Genomic DNA, 13,915 nt, shown 5'->3' with positions numbered 1-13,915 from the left:
TAGCTCTGTGAAGCAGAAGGCCTCTGCAGAGGCACTTCTCCAGGTGAGTGTGGGAACTCAGCGTTCACCACTGGGGCTGCAGAGAGAGCTGCCTGTGGGCACAAGCAGCCAGCCCTTCACACACAGCACCGATCACCTGCTCAGTACCCCAAGGCTGCACCAGTCCCTGGGGTGGGGTGCAAGGCCCCTGACTCCCTAGAGGGATGCTGGCTGTGTGGCTGCTAATTGGGCACCCTGGGGGCTGGGAAGAGCTGGTGTTGGGACGGAGTCCCGAGCACAACACATGGATGAAAGAGTGAGCAAGTGGCCCCAGCTAATGGAGTCCAGGTTTGTGGGTCAGGACCAGACCCTGAAAGTCAGGAGAAGCAACCCTGGAGGTCAGGAGTAGGGCTGTAGCCCTTGTGGAGTGAATACCTCCAGGTAGCACAGAGGTGTCTACAACAAGAAGCTACCCCTTGCCAGCCTGTCAGACCCTGTGCTTGCTACACTGTCTGGGCCCCTCACTCAGGCTGGGGTGAGGGGCTGGCACTAAATGTGCCGGCGGCAGCAGTGCCAAAGCCTCCCTCAGACCCTCAGGGTACAGTTCAGCTGCAGTGGCAGGGGAGCGATCAAGCTTGCAGTCCTGAGGGATGGTGAGTCTGAGCAAAATGATATATTTAACATCAAATATACTCAAGGACTATTAGGATTAAGTATTCAAGATGAAGGGGAAAGCGAAGCTCTCTGAGCTGCGGATGAAGCAGCTCATTAGAAGCAGCCTCTCTTCTGTTTTCTCAAAGCTTGGCTTTCCTGCCTAAGACAGAGGACCATAGGCTGCGGCACCACTCCCCCATCCCCCTCCCCAGTCAAGCACCCTGCACTGGGGCCTCCCAGGGCTTAAGGGGCATGACCTGGCCTCCAAGTCTCCTTTGTACCCACTACGTACCCTTCCATTGTCTGGGGTGCCACAGTTCACAAAGCACATTCACATGCTTTATCTCCTCTGGTCCCCACAGCAACCTTGGAGATAGCAGAGCAGGTCTCCCACTTCACAAACAGGGAAACTGAGGCCTGGGGAGAGAAAATGACTTGCTAAGGTCCACTGTTGGTAATAGGCAGAGATGGGATGAAGTCTCAACTGGTGGCCCTTTGCCCCTCCAGGGACTCCAGCTTCCTTCTCCTTGCCTGGGTCTAGTCCTCAGAAGTGACTGCGGGGATGAGCCTCTGACACATCTGTCTGGAGAAAAGCCATTAAGATTTTCATGCCATCCTGGAACTCTGTACTGTCAAGAAAATAATGCTCTTGATATGGAAGAGAGGCCTTCCTGGAGCAGGCAGCCTGGGCACCAGACCCAGGGCTCTGGGAGAGAAGCAGGGGTCAGAGGGAGAGGAGATGAACACTGTCTCCCTTCCTGCCTCCTGAGTTACAGAGCAAGAATTGTCAACTCTGCAATAGCAGGAATCTTTGTTTTCACTGCTATATCCCCAGGGCCTTAGAATAGTGCTTGGTGCATAGTATATGCTCAATAAATAGTTGTGGAATAAAAAAACCCTTAAGGCCATGTTGTGCTTGCTCAGAGAGAAGTTGAGACAGGATCCCATTCTCTATGGAGTCAGGATGCTCTTGGGAGGGGCTGCTGGGGTAAAGGTGGTGCTGTAAGACAGACAGTGGGAAAATTTGTGCCCTGCAGAGGGTTAATTTTGCCAAACAATCCAGGAAGCAACCAGAAACCTCGGGCAGAGGAAGTAGGAAGGGAGGGCACGAGGTCAGAGAAAGATTGCCCTGTGGGAGGGGGGCAAAATCAAGGCTGAGGGGCTGGGAGTGACAGACAGGTGTGGTCCACCAGGCAGTTAATGGGGATGAGGACCCTGGGTCCTGAGCAGAGCCACACGCCGAGTTGGGGCCGACAGGCCTGCAGGCGGCGCTGCGGAGCCGGGCAGACGCGCGTCTCCACTCCCCATTAACCCGGGAGGGAGGGGGGCCTCGGGAAATGTGTGCATTTATTCAGTAGCAGGAGTGCAAACCTCATACATTGAGGGAGAAAGGCAGCGGGAGACGGCCGCCGAGATTCCCCCATCTCTTTGAATATAATTTTAGATTGAGATTCAGATTAAATCCGAGGGGAAAACACTTTATGAGGCTGAAAGCTGTGTCGTTGCCAGAGCCAGGGTTATGAGCTATCAAATGCAATTACATTAAGACAGATTATACTGGGCAAATTGAGCCATTTAGAAGGTGAGAATCAAAGAAACGGCTCTGATCCTCTCTTCCCCCTTCTCTCTCCCTCTCCCTCTCTCTCTAAATTGCAGTTCATAGTTCCTTGCAATTCTGAGGCACAAAAGTAGGTGAGACTGCTTTTGTATCTGCGAAGTGCTTCACTCCTGAATGTAATTCTAGCTGAGTGCAATCTAGGTTAAGAGCAGGGCAAGCGGGTAATTAGAGCCCGCTAGCTGCCCGAGGACCGGCCGCCCCGCCGAAGCGCGCCCGGAGCCGGCGCCCTTCTCCCGGCCGAGCCGAGCTTCGGCTGGACACGGAGCGCCCGAGATGATGGTGCTGGACAAGGAGGACGGTAGGTGGCGGGCGGGGGTCCCGACTCCCCGCACACCCGCGCCCCCCGCCGCGGCGCGCGGGAACACACACGCCAGGACACCGGCGCGCACACGCCGGGCTGTGCCGGGCTTGCCGGGCGGGCGGTCCGCCGGGGGCTGGGGCTGGAGCCGGAGGCGGGGGGAGGACCGAGTGGGACTGGCGTGGGGAGATGAGGGAGCCCCGGGCTGCGCGGCCCCGGGGCCGGGACAGGCCAGACCGAACCGCGGGAGGGCGAGCTGTGCGCCGGCCGTGTGATGCTCTGCGGGGCCGCGTGGAGGCTCCGGCTGCCCTCCGATCTCGGCGCAGCGGTGGTTCACGTAGAGCGTTTTCGTCTTTGCGGCTGCTCCTCTCACCGCAGCCATCAGCCTCGCGCCGCCCGCGTAACCCGAGAGGCGCTGAGCGCCGAGCAAATCAGTGGCTTCGGGAAATCGGACTCCAGAGCTTGCGGAGAGCGGGCGCGCGGGGAAAGACGGTGGCCGCCGGGTGCCCGGCAGGCGAGGGGAAAGGCCGGCCGGACCCTCGGGGAGACAGCTGCCCAAAAGCTCGGTGAGAAAAAGGGTTGCCTCCTGTGATTCCCACTGTCTTCCTGTCTTGAAATCGGAGGCAGGAGTTTGGCCCAGAGGAAGAAAGTGTCCTGCTCCCGGCCAGTAGCACGAGTGCAGGAGCGGCAGGGACTTGCCCTGGTCAAGAGCCTCACTGCGCCCGGGAGGTCAGAACAGAGGGACCCATGGTGGTCCCACACACCCCAAAGCCTTCCTGACTGGGAGTGCCCTGCAGTAATTGTCCTGGTATGTGCAGGAGAGGTTGGAGAACCCAGTCCCCTTGAGGGTAAAACCAGGGGTGCCCTGTGACCCAAGGGCAGCCCTCAGGGTCAAGAGGGGCCATTCCCTGGCTGTCCCAGGCCCTCCTGCCCTGTAGGTGAAGGTTACCTGGCTTGTTAAGTTTGTTAGTGTTGTCGGGAGGGAGATGTGATTTTAATTGTTAGCACCCACGCCATCACCTGGGTTCTACTGGTAAGGAACTGAGAAGGTGGGTTTTCTGTGAGTCAGCGGGAATCCTCTTAGAGTGACATCTTCTGACCTCTACTAGTGAGTAGTAGAGGTCTGTGCCCTCTTGCCCTCCAGGTCAGTGGTGCTACTGACATGGTCACTTGGTGAAAATCTGAAGTTAAGTGACTTAAGGTCACACAGGATGTTCACTTTGCTGCCACCATGTGCTGATGCCCCTAGCCTCCCCTCCCACCTTCTGAGACCTCCAGCAGGGAGGGACATTTAAAATATCTGGCCTGGGGGTAGCATGTGCGGGAGCCCTGTGGCCCGCAAGGCCATTTCTCAGCGTGAGTGTGGAAAGAGAGGGAGGGGGAACTAAATGCTCTGGCCAAAAGAATCCATTGTCCAGGGTCTGGCTGGGGTGTGACATCCATCTCCTGTATGCTTTTCTCTCTTCATGGACCCCTCCCCTGGAGCCCCATGTGGGCCATTAGAGGGCTGGGCTGGTGCAGTTGTGTACAGATTGAAAAAGAGAAGAAGGGGTCTGGGGTCAGGCCAGATAAGGAGGGAGGAGACCTTGATTTAGCTCCTTTCTCCACTAACTCCCTGTGTAATCTCAGACCAGTCATGCCCATCTCTTCACTTTCCCTCTTGGTAAAATGAGGAGCCAGGGCAGAGGGTCCTTCCTTGGTGTTTGGAGGTACTCCCACCATGGGGAGCATGTGGAAATCAGGGTATGTCTTTAGCCGAGATTGTCTGGCATGCTTGGCTCCCCAGGCCCAAGCCAGAAATCCAGAAGACCGAGGCCCTATACGTGGGCAGCCTCAGGCAGGGAGACTGGTCTCCCGCCAATAAGACGACGCCACCACCACCACCACCTCGGGTCTTGCACTCTGTGCAGGCACCCAGAGTGCCCCGGGCTTTGTGATACTAAAGGTTTCCAGATGAGCCCTGAATGGGAATGGCTCTCTGGAGGTCATTTTAGCCCGTCTCCTGCCTACACCCTGGGCATATGTATTTTCCCTAGTCTTCGCCAGACCTGTGGAGGAGAGCTCGCACTGCCCCACAAGCCCCCCACCCTGTCCAGGCTAAACCATATGGTGCTCTGTACTGTTGATGTCACTGAGCTCTGGGACACATCTCAGCACAAGGAAGAAGGCTGGCTTAGGTCCTGAGGAGCCATTTGATTCTTGTCCTGCTCAGCCTAGAACTGTCTTCCAAAAGCAACCTTTCTGCTCATAAAATCCACCCTCCACTCCCCATTGGAGTCTAGCATCTCCTGGTTCCAGGAAACCTTGAAGGTGGTACCTTCAGTTGGGGGAGGGAGAAAGGCTCTGGATATACTCACCCTCCCCCCACACCTGCTGCCTAAATCCTTCCTTGCACTTATGCCCTCCCAGCAGGTGGCCGTCTGGGCTGGGAGTCAGCATTGGTCCCCAGGGCCCCCAAGGGGTGTGTTCCTCAGGGCTGCGGACTGCACCCTTTGTCTGGCTGCAGCGGGAACTCAGGCTCCTATTAACCACCCCCAATGCCTTTTCTCCACCTGACAGCATCTTGTCGGAAGAGGCCGGGGCTCCTCTGGTTGAAGTCAGGTCCGCCAGCTGCTGAGGACCAAAGCTCTTGCTCTGCTGGGCTGCAGGGCTTTCATGTTACACTTCTGAAAGATAATAAAATATCAATCGCTTTGCCGTAGCAACGGGTTTAAGAGACTTTCTGAAGTATTGAATCGTCAGAAAAAAATTTTTTTTTTTTGCTTTTAAGCACAGTGCATTATTAATAAAGTAATCCATTAGGTCGAGCAGTGAAGGGCCACCACAGAGAGGAGAGATCTGTTTTGCAAACGGTTTAACTTCAGGTTTTAAGATTAATTGCTTTCATTTGGATGCTTGCTCTTGGCCTAGGCAGCTCCACTTTACTGGAACTCAGGGTCCTGCCTTTCTACATGCCGTCGGGCCTGCCTGTCAGCAACGGAAGCCCAGCTCCAACTTTCCTGGAGAAACAGCCCTTCTTCCCCTGGCACCTGCTCTTGGGCTGGCACCAGGCTGTGGGCTTTCCAGGGAGGTTTGCAGCCCCAGGGGAGCAAGGGGAGTTACAGCCCTGAGTCCTGAGAGGCAAATTAGCCCTCACGCTGTGGGAGAAAAGGCCCTTGAGCAGGGGCAGGCAGCAGAGGGTCTGAGCAGCCCCAAGAACTGTGAGAGCCTTGGGTTGTGAGGGACTGGGCAGGGGAGGATGCCAAGGGCACCCCCAAGGGGTGTCCCCAGGTGCATGCTGCAGAAGGACAGGTCCGGGTGTAAGCTGCCTCTGCAGAGGCCCAGCAGGAGGGCTGGGGTGACCACAGGAAGCATCAGGCAGGCTGTGGAACTAAACATCAGACATAATTCCTAGGGCATTTTTAATAAGTCAAAAACACCTAAAGAGATTGGAGCTGGGCTGAGGAGGACCAGACGGTGCACCTTCAGTTGTCAACGACTACTGAGTGCAGCGTCCACAGCTGACTCGGTTGATCCACGAGGGCAGGCTCTCGGCTGTGCTTGGGTGCTGACCAGCAGGACCTCCTAGAATATCCCGTCATGCTCTGGACCACAGAGGGTACTGGCGGCCTCTCCTGTGGCCAGGACCTCCACAGCCCTGGGGGGAAGGCAGGGAGTGGGCCCTGATGCTGTTCCACACCACAGATCCCAGCCCATCAGCAGGACGGCAGAGCCCAGTGGACACTGCTGCCTGCTGAGGGCTGGTAAAGGCCTTGTGGGGCTGGCAGGGTAGGGACCAGGCCTGGCACCCACTGTATGCCTAGAAGAGGAAGGTCTCCATCTGCACCTACCAGGCCAGCCCGGGCTGCAGCCACCTCCTCACTACAGGGAAACAAGGCATCACAGAACCTGAGCAGCACGTACAGCCGTGTCCCCTTCCTGCCTGAACTCAGCCAGGCAAGGAGCCTGTAAAGATGGGTCTCCCCCACCCGCTCCCAGAGCCTGGGGTAAAAAAGCAGGTGCTTCTGTCTGTTCCCTGCTCTTCCATTCATCTGCCCACGCGGAGCACTAAGCGGTGGGGGGACAGGGAAACAACATAAATTGGTCTGTCGTCCAGAATCCGTGTCTTGCTAATGTACCCAGATTAACTCAACTGTAAATTGTCTCCTCGGATGGCAGTGTCTTGCTAAAAGTTTCCCATATGATTCATGATTTGGATTGCTTTTAACGGCTATTGGCTAAGCAAGCCAGTGACTGTACAAGGTGATGCAATTGGCATTAGCAAGGGGAGGCACGGGAGCGTGTAATGCAGTCAATACTGCATTAACTACTGATGCCCAATTACAGGGAGTGGGAGAGAGCCTTTTGGGAGCATTAGGACTGGGGGAAGCTGAGATCACTGGCCGCTGCTCGCCTAAAAGCTTCACCCTTTGCATGCCGGGGCTCAGTGCTGGCCTGACCACTCACTTGGCCTCTGTGGCCATAGGAACTGCCTCTCTCTCTCTCTCTCTCTCTCTCGTCCCACAGTGATGCTTTTAGCACATGGAAATGTGCATTTTCCTAGAGCCGGGGCCTGCCTCTCATCCCCCCTGAGAATTGATTTCCGACCCCACTCTGGGTCCCAGAGTCAGATGGGGTGGCTGTCCCACCCACTTCCATTTAAGGGACCACTCAGCAGCCCTATCTGAGAGTAGGACCAAGGGGAGGTCTATTTTGGTCTCTCCCCCTTGGAACAGATGGATGATTGCCAGCAAGCATTGGCGGCCGACCTTCTGTGGCCGAAGGAGACACGAGGTTTAGCCTCAGTGCAGCTGTGCTGCTGGGGCAAGCAAGGCTGCTGGACCTGGGAAGTAGTCCTGGCTGGGCCTTCTGAGCAGAAGACAGAGATGGAGAGGCTGATGGGGGAGTGACCCAAGCCAGGCTGGGGTCCTCAGCAGATGCAGGCCCCCTCCAGAGCTGCATCGACACAGGGCAGAGCTGCCCGCATGTAGCCAGGAGGCCAAAGCTGTAGTGGGGGGTCCATCTCCAGGGGCCAGAGGGCCTCCCAGGAGCCCCGATCAGACACATTAGGAAGTTTGGAAGGAGTTAGGGAAGAAGGTAGAAAAAAGGACCTGGGTACCCCCAGTGTGGCAAGTACCACGGGACTGGGACTGGTTTAGCTGCTATAGTGCTAAACTGTGCAGGTCCAGTACATCCACTGTAGTTCTGTGTCCTGTGCCCACCCAATGCTGAGATTGCTTTGCCTCTATACCTTCTCATCTCTGCAGTGAGAACAACCACATCTAACGGGCGTGATTGTTATCAGGATTAAATGAGATAATGTCCATGTACACCCTTGATAAACCAGGAAGCCTCATGCGTGTGTGAAGAGACAGTGCTCTCTACACAGCCACAATATGATCTGAAATAGTCCTGTGCCCAGGTCAGTGCCTTGCTCACTGCCAGGCACTGGGTCCTAACGCTCCCTCTTCTAGTTTATCCGTAATGGCCATCAGTCACCACTGTCCAGGAAGCAGGGTAGACTCACTACTCACCCTTGTCCAGATTTCCAAGGCAGGTAGCACCATGGGAAGAAGGCTCCAAGATCACTCTTTGCAAGCCCTTCCATTTATACGGGCATGGCTGAGGCTCAGAGTGGGCAAGAGAGTTGCCCAGGGTTATGTAGGGAGTTAGAGCCCAGAGCTTCTGCATCTTTTAGTGTTCCACGCCCAGCTTCCATGCCCTCTGCCTGTACCCAAACACGATAAGGCTGAATGGTAGAAATCTCCAATGAGGAGAAATGTCAGTTGGACCAAGGCCATGTGTCTGGGCATCCTACTTATGACCCTACTGACAGCCCAGGACGCATGGTGCTGTCCTCAGATGTAGGTCCTCCTGGCAGGTGTTGATGGTTGCTAACGTGGCCTGAGACTTCACGGACTGGAGAAGCCCCAGAGGTGCATGTGGCCTGTAGCCCTTGCGGCCTTCCTGCCCTACCTGGAGTTGAAAGACATTGAGGCACACAGGGCATCCTTCCCCCCTCAGGCTGAGCTTTTCGTGGTGCTGCTAGAGTGAGTTTTTCTGGTAGGTCTGTACTCAAGATAAGACTCCACCAGGGGAGTCAACTTGCACTGGCTTGCAAGAGCTGATTTTGCACATCTTTTCCCTGCTCTGAGTTCAGTGATATCACATGGGTAGCTTGACATCAGCCATAGTGGAAGTATGAACACCACGGAAATTGGCAAACACTACAAATCAAGGGTTTTTCCCCCAGAGAATCAGTTGTGAGATATCTGTCAGCATACCACTGGATTGCATTCATCTTGGACTCTGGACCCAGCTCCTTCTGTTCTGCCACCACCCTTCTCCCATCCCATCTGCCTCCTTTCAGAGGACCCAGCCTCTGCTACCCTGACATTCTGCCTGAGACCTGCTGCCACACTAAGCTGGGCAGGTCTAATATGTCCACTCTGGTTTTGTGTCCCATGCAGACCTGGCCTTTGCCTCTATACCCTTGCTCATGTTGTCCCCTTGCCGCATCCTCTCCCCTTTGGTTGGCCTCGTAGGAGCCTACAGGCGGTCAAGGCCTCTTACAGACCATTCCAGGTCCTGCTCAGAGTCACATCCACCCAACCTAGCAGCAAGCTCATCTCTCATTGGTTGGAGTATGTGTATTTTGTGTTCTGGCTAAGGCAGGAGCCTACAGTGGCTGACATAACTGGGGGCAAATTAAAAGCAGATGGTAGAGAAGAGTAAGCAGGCTGGTCCAGGTAGCCGAGGCAGATGCCCCAGAGTGCAGGCCTACCGGGTCAGATTGGGTCCCTAGCTCTACCTCCTGCCCCTTCCTAAGTGGGCTTTCTTGAATGGCCTACTGTCTTCAGGTGTAGCCTGCTAGCATGAGTCAGGAGACCTGGCTTCTAGTCCCAGCTGACTGCTGTGTGACTTCAGACAACTTCCTGAGCCTCAGTTTTCACATCTCTACAATGGAAGCAACACCTAACTGACACCTAATGTCCATGTACACACTTGATAGGCCTGGAAGCCTCATGCCTATGTGAAGTGACAGTGCTCTCTACACAGCTACAGGATGATCTTTTTGGCTTCAGCCTCTCAGTCTTTACACAACAGTTCTTGTTTCAGTGAACCCTTAGTTAAAAGTGAGCATTGTACTGTGCATGTGTATCAGTTAGTTATTGCTACTTAACCAACCACCCAAAAACTCAGAGGCTCAAAACAACAAACATCTATTTAGCTTTCGAACCTGTGGGTCAGTGATGGAGGCTGGGCTTGGCTAAGCAGTTTTTCGGGTCTCGGCTAGACTCACTCATACCTGAGAGATGGCTGATCAAACTGGATGCTGGGGATAACAAGACTATGTCCCTCATCATCCAGCAGGCTCTTCCAGATTGTTCTCAGGCTGGAGGCAGGTCCAGGAGAGAGAATGGACGCAAATCTTCTTGAGACCTAGGCTTGGCTCTGGGATGTTGTCACTTTACATTCTGTTGGCCAAAATAAATCACAAGCCCAGCCCAAGTTCAAGGGATGGGGAAACAGATTCTATCCTTGAAGGAAGGAGGTGGAAAGTCACATTGCAAAGGGAGTGGATAGGGGAAGGGGTAGAGATGTGGTGCCGTGTGCAGGTCTCACAACTCGCAAGCCCAGGGCTGGGCTGGGAACCCAGGCCATCTGCTCTCCTCTGTGCTCTGCCGGCTCCCAGCTCCCCTGTTGTGGCTGGCAGTCTTGGATGGGGAGAAGGACACTCGGGGTAGGGGGAGCTCATGGGAGAGGGGTGGAGCCAGCCAGAGGATGACTTGGGGTGGGGGTGAGGGAGGCTTGCAGTTGGGGCACTTGTTGGGGGCTGACATCCGAGCCCTGGCCCATTCCTCCATGGGCGAGCCTGGAGGGGGACCACAGTGAGGTCAGTCCCCGCTGCCTTCTCTGGCTTTTCCTCTGTCCTGCAAAGCCACCGATTGGTTAGAAGGGGCGTGAAGCTCCGTGGTTCCCAGAGCTGATTGAAACCTGGACATACATGCAGATGCAGCCAGGCGAGAACCAATTCATTGGTTAGCCCCTTGCCTCAAAGCAGGGCAGTAGGTGGGCTGGTGAGAGGCCCGTGTACATTCATAAACCAGCTGATTGAAAAGCAATATTTCAGATAAATACAAGCCAGCGATCTATCAGTGGTTGTAATAAAACCCAGGCTTCAGGCTGTGATTTTATTTTGAAATAATAAGAATTGCTTGATTCTTTTTACTTGAGTTACCATGGTAATTCCAGCATGGAGCAGTGTTATATTGATTTAGAAAGTGGACAGTAATATTTCTTTTGTGTTATTCTGTTTCTAGGCCTTGATTTCTAATTTCCACTTGGAGATTACTTTTATAAATTTCTTAAGTCCTTCCACTTTTTTTCCTCTCTCAGTATAATTTTCCTCTCATACGCCGCTATGTTCTGAGCTTATTGGTTTGCTCTTATTTTAAATTAAACTTGCTGGTTTCAAATATTGAAATGACATCTTTGTCTGTGTCTGTACTTTGGTTTAGCAAAATATTACAGTCTGACGCTTTCTGCTTAATAATTTAAGGGAGGCATTCTGTCGGCCCTCACTGGGTGCTGATAACTTATGACTCAACCAAGGCAAGCCTTAAACTCCTGACATTTTAATATTGTGTGGTAGGAGCGGCCACCCCTCTGCTCTGAGTCTCAGTGGAGAAAAATCCATGTGGTACCCCAGAAGGGAGTTTTAATAATTCAACTTTGCTGGTTGGCACAATGACTTGATAGAGAAGGGGAGGGAGGCCAGTTTTTCTCAGGTAAGTGGGAGCAGCTCTGGTCTGGGCTCCGATGGCTCCCACGAGCACCTGTCTTTCCTCTCCCCTGAATCTTTAAAAACTCCAAATCCTGATCCCTTGGTGACAGATTGTCCAGGAAGGATTTGGGGCGGGGGGGGGGGGGCGCTGCCCGTGGGTGCCATCATGAATTCTTAAACTCTCTGTTTCTCAGTTTTCCCATTTGTAAAACAAGTGGAACTGGCTCGGGCTTTGAGTCAGACAGCCTGGGTTCAAATCCCGTCTCGGCCACTTAATAATTCTAGATAGTAAACTGAATAGTAATTCTTACTGGTAAAATGGGTATGATCACGAACACCTTTTAGGTCTGTTGAGCCTTCACCCAGCACATCTCTTGTTGGTCTTAGAGATGGTTGGTGCGGTCTCCCTACCCTTCCTAGGGTTTTAGGAGGAGCAAGGGAGAAAGCAGATGTGGCTGTGCTTTGGAACGTTTACTCTGCTCCAGACATGCCTGGGGTTCAGAACTCTGGCAGGACTGTTCTCTGGAGAGGACCCAGGGTGATGGCTCCATGAGGAAGTGGGTCAGCTCCACCCACTTTCCTGGTCTGCCCAGTGGAGAGCAGGGAGCCTGCTGTCCTCTGTCCTCTCCTTACAACACTACACAGCAAGGATGGGGCTCCAGAAGGAAGCTCACAGCAGCAGGGGTTGTGGGGCAGAGATCTGTCCACAGGCTCTGTCTCTCTGGTCTGAAGAAAGGTCCCTACTCTCCTGTGTGTGTATGCCAGTGTGGTGGTGTATTAGTTATCTCTTGCTGCGTAACAAATTATTTCACAATTTAGCAGCTTAAAGCAACACCCATGTTTTAATCTCACAGCATCTGTGGGTCAGGAGTCCAGGTAAGCTTAGCTGGGTCCTCTGCTCAGGGTCTCTCACAGATGATGATCAACGCGTTGCCCGGGGCTGTGGTCTCGTCTGAAGGGTCATCCGGGGGAGTGAGCTTTCAAGCTCACTCATGTGGTTGTTGGTGGGATTCCGTTCCTCATGGGCTGCTGGACTGAGGGCCTCCATTCCTCACTGACGGCTGATCAGAGGCTGCCCTCAGTTCCATGCCTCGTGGGCTTCCCCGTTAGGGCAGCTTGCTTCCTAAAACCATCAAGAGAGAGTGTCTGCTAGCAGGCGGGAAGTCACAGTCTTTTATAAGATGTGACACATGTAATCACAGATGTGACATTCCATCAGTTTTGCTGTATTTTCTTCCTTGGGAGCAAGTCTCTAGGTTAAGCTCATACTCAAGGAAGTGGAGGGGGTGGGGTTACACAGGGTGTGAAGACCCTGTGTAACAGAGGATCATTAGGACCATTTTAGGAACTGACCTACTGTGAGAGGTCAGCCTCTGGAACGGCATCTTAGGCCCCAAGGTGTCCAAGGTATTGGGAGGCCTGGTACCTCTGTTTTCTGCATCACCTCACCCCAGGGAAGGCCACAGATGTCTCAAAGCCTTTCATTTCATCTTCACAGCGCCTTTGGGAGGCTGGAGATCAAACACTAGCCCCATTTTGCAGAGGAGTAGGTTATGCCCAGAGAGGGCAAGCTTGCAAAGCAGCCATCCATTACTCCAGGGCCTCTCTTCTGACTCAGAGGAGTTGAGGGTGGTTCCTTCCTGAGCCAGCCTCCCCACAGCTGTTGGACTGAGAGCCTCAACCCCTTGCTGGCTGTTGCCGGGCCAGGTGGAGACGGTGTCTTTGAGGTGGCCTGGGCAGAGGCCACTTCAGCAGTTCCTCACGTGGGAACAGGGCTGAAGGAGGCTCTCCTTTGGGCTGGGACCAGAACTCATGCATCCTCAGCCTGGCTCTGCCACCAACTCACGTTCCTTGGGAACGTCCCAGTACTTCCCTGGGCAGGCCTCTTTTCCTCTCTGGGTTTACGTTTTCCCACTGATGTTTCAAGGGTCGCTGGCTGCTTGATGCCTAGTGGTACTGTGCATGGAGACGTGACCACTGGTGGGGAATGGGTGGGGTGAGGCCAAGGCCAGGAGAAAGAAACCACCCTGTTGACGTTTCTGTGTCTTTCTTTGGTCTCCTGGGGTCAGGAGAAGTAGAGATCCCAGGTGAGAGCATTTGTGGCCTCCGGCCCTCCATACTTGGTCTTGCCATATTTGAATCCAGGTGGACGGTCCCATCCCTGGCTGTTCCCAGGCAGAGCCTCAACTAGGAGGCAGAGGGGACCCTTGGAGTAGGCCCAAAGCCTGGAAGCCAGTGAGCAAGTCACAGCCTCAGACCTGAGAGGACCCTGGTCAATTATCTCCTTTTATCGATGGTTGCGGGGTGGGGGGACTGAGGCACCAAGAAGCATCTATTTCCTCTCTCAGCTGACGTTGAGATACTCAGCTGAAATCTCAGCTGAGATACTTTCTGAGTAGAAAAGTCTGGGGCCCAGCAGAGGCTGCATCCAACCTGGGATGGGACGTCAGGGCTGAACCCCATCTCTTTGCCTGTCAATCAGAGGCTGTCTCTTGCAGGTGGCTGCTCTCACCCCAGCCAGAAGCTGTTTCCCAACTGCCAGGCATCTTGGCAGGGGCTAGGGCTCCAGAGGAGCAGAGGGCAGTGGGCAGGGCTACCT

The 13,915-nt window shown here is 54.3% G+C and overlaps 1 protein-coding gene across 4 annotated transcripts in view; it reads left to right on the top strand.

Annotated features, from left to right (window-relative positions):
- LMO1 (LIM domain only 1) overlaps positions 1–13,915 on the top strand; it is a 52,870-nt gene that overhangs the window by 2,362 nt on the left and 36,593 nt on the right. For 2 of the 4 annotated variants that reach the window (XM_082477715.1, XM_082477712.1), the window contains exon 2: positions 2,290–2,549. The exons of 1 other annotated variant lie outside the window; for it this stretch is intronic. In XM_082477715.1, the coding sequence (XP_082333841.1) occupies positions 2,525–2,549 (25 nt within the window). In that variant the 5' untranslated portion in view covers positions 2,290–2,524. Of the gene's footprint in view, positions 1–2,289; positions 2,550–2,927; positions 3,116–13,915 lie in introns of all 4 variants that reach the window. One more of the 4 variants, XM_082477714.1, reaches the window with a different exon arrangement.

This window comes from Balaenoptera physalus (genome assembly GCF_965194825.1).
Source record: "Balaenoptera physalus genome assembly, chromosome: 10".
NCBI lineage: Eukaryota > Metazoa > Chordata > Mammalia > Artiodactyla > Balaenopteridae > Balaenoptera > Balaenoptera physalus.
The sequence above is the reverse complement of the archived record's forward strand: the minus strand, read 5'-3'. Positions and strand labels throughout refer to the sequence as shown.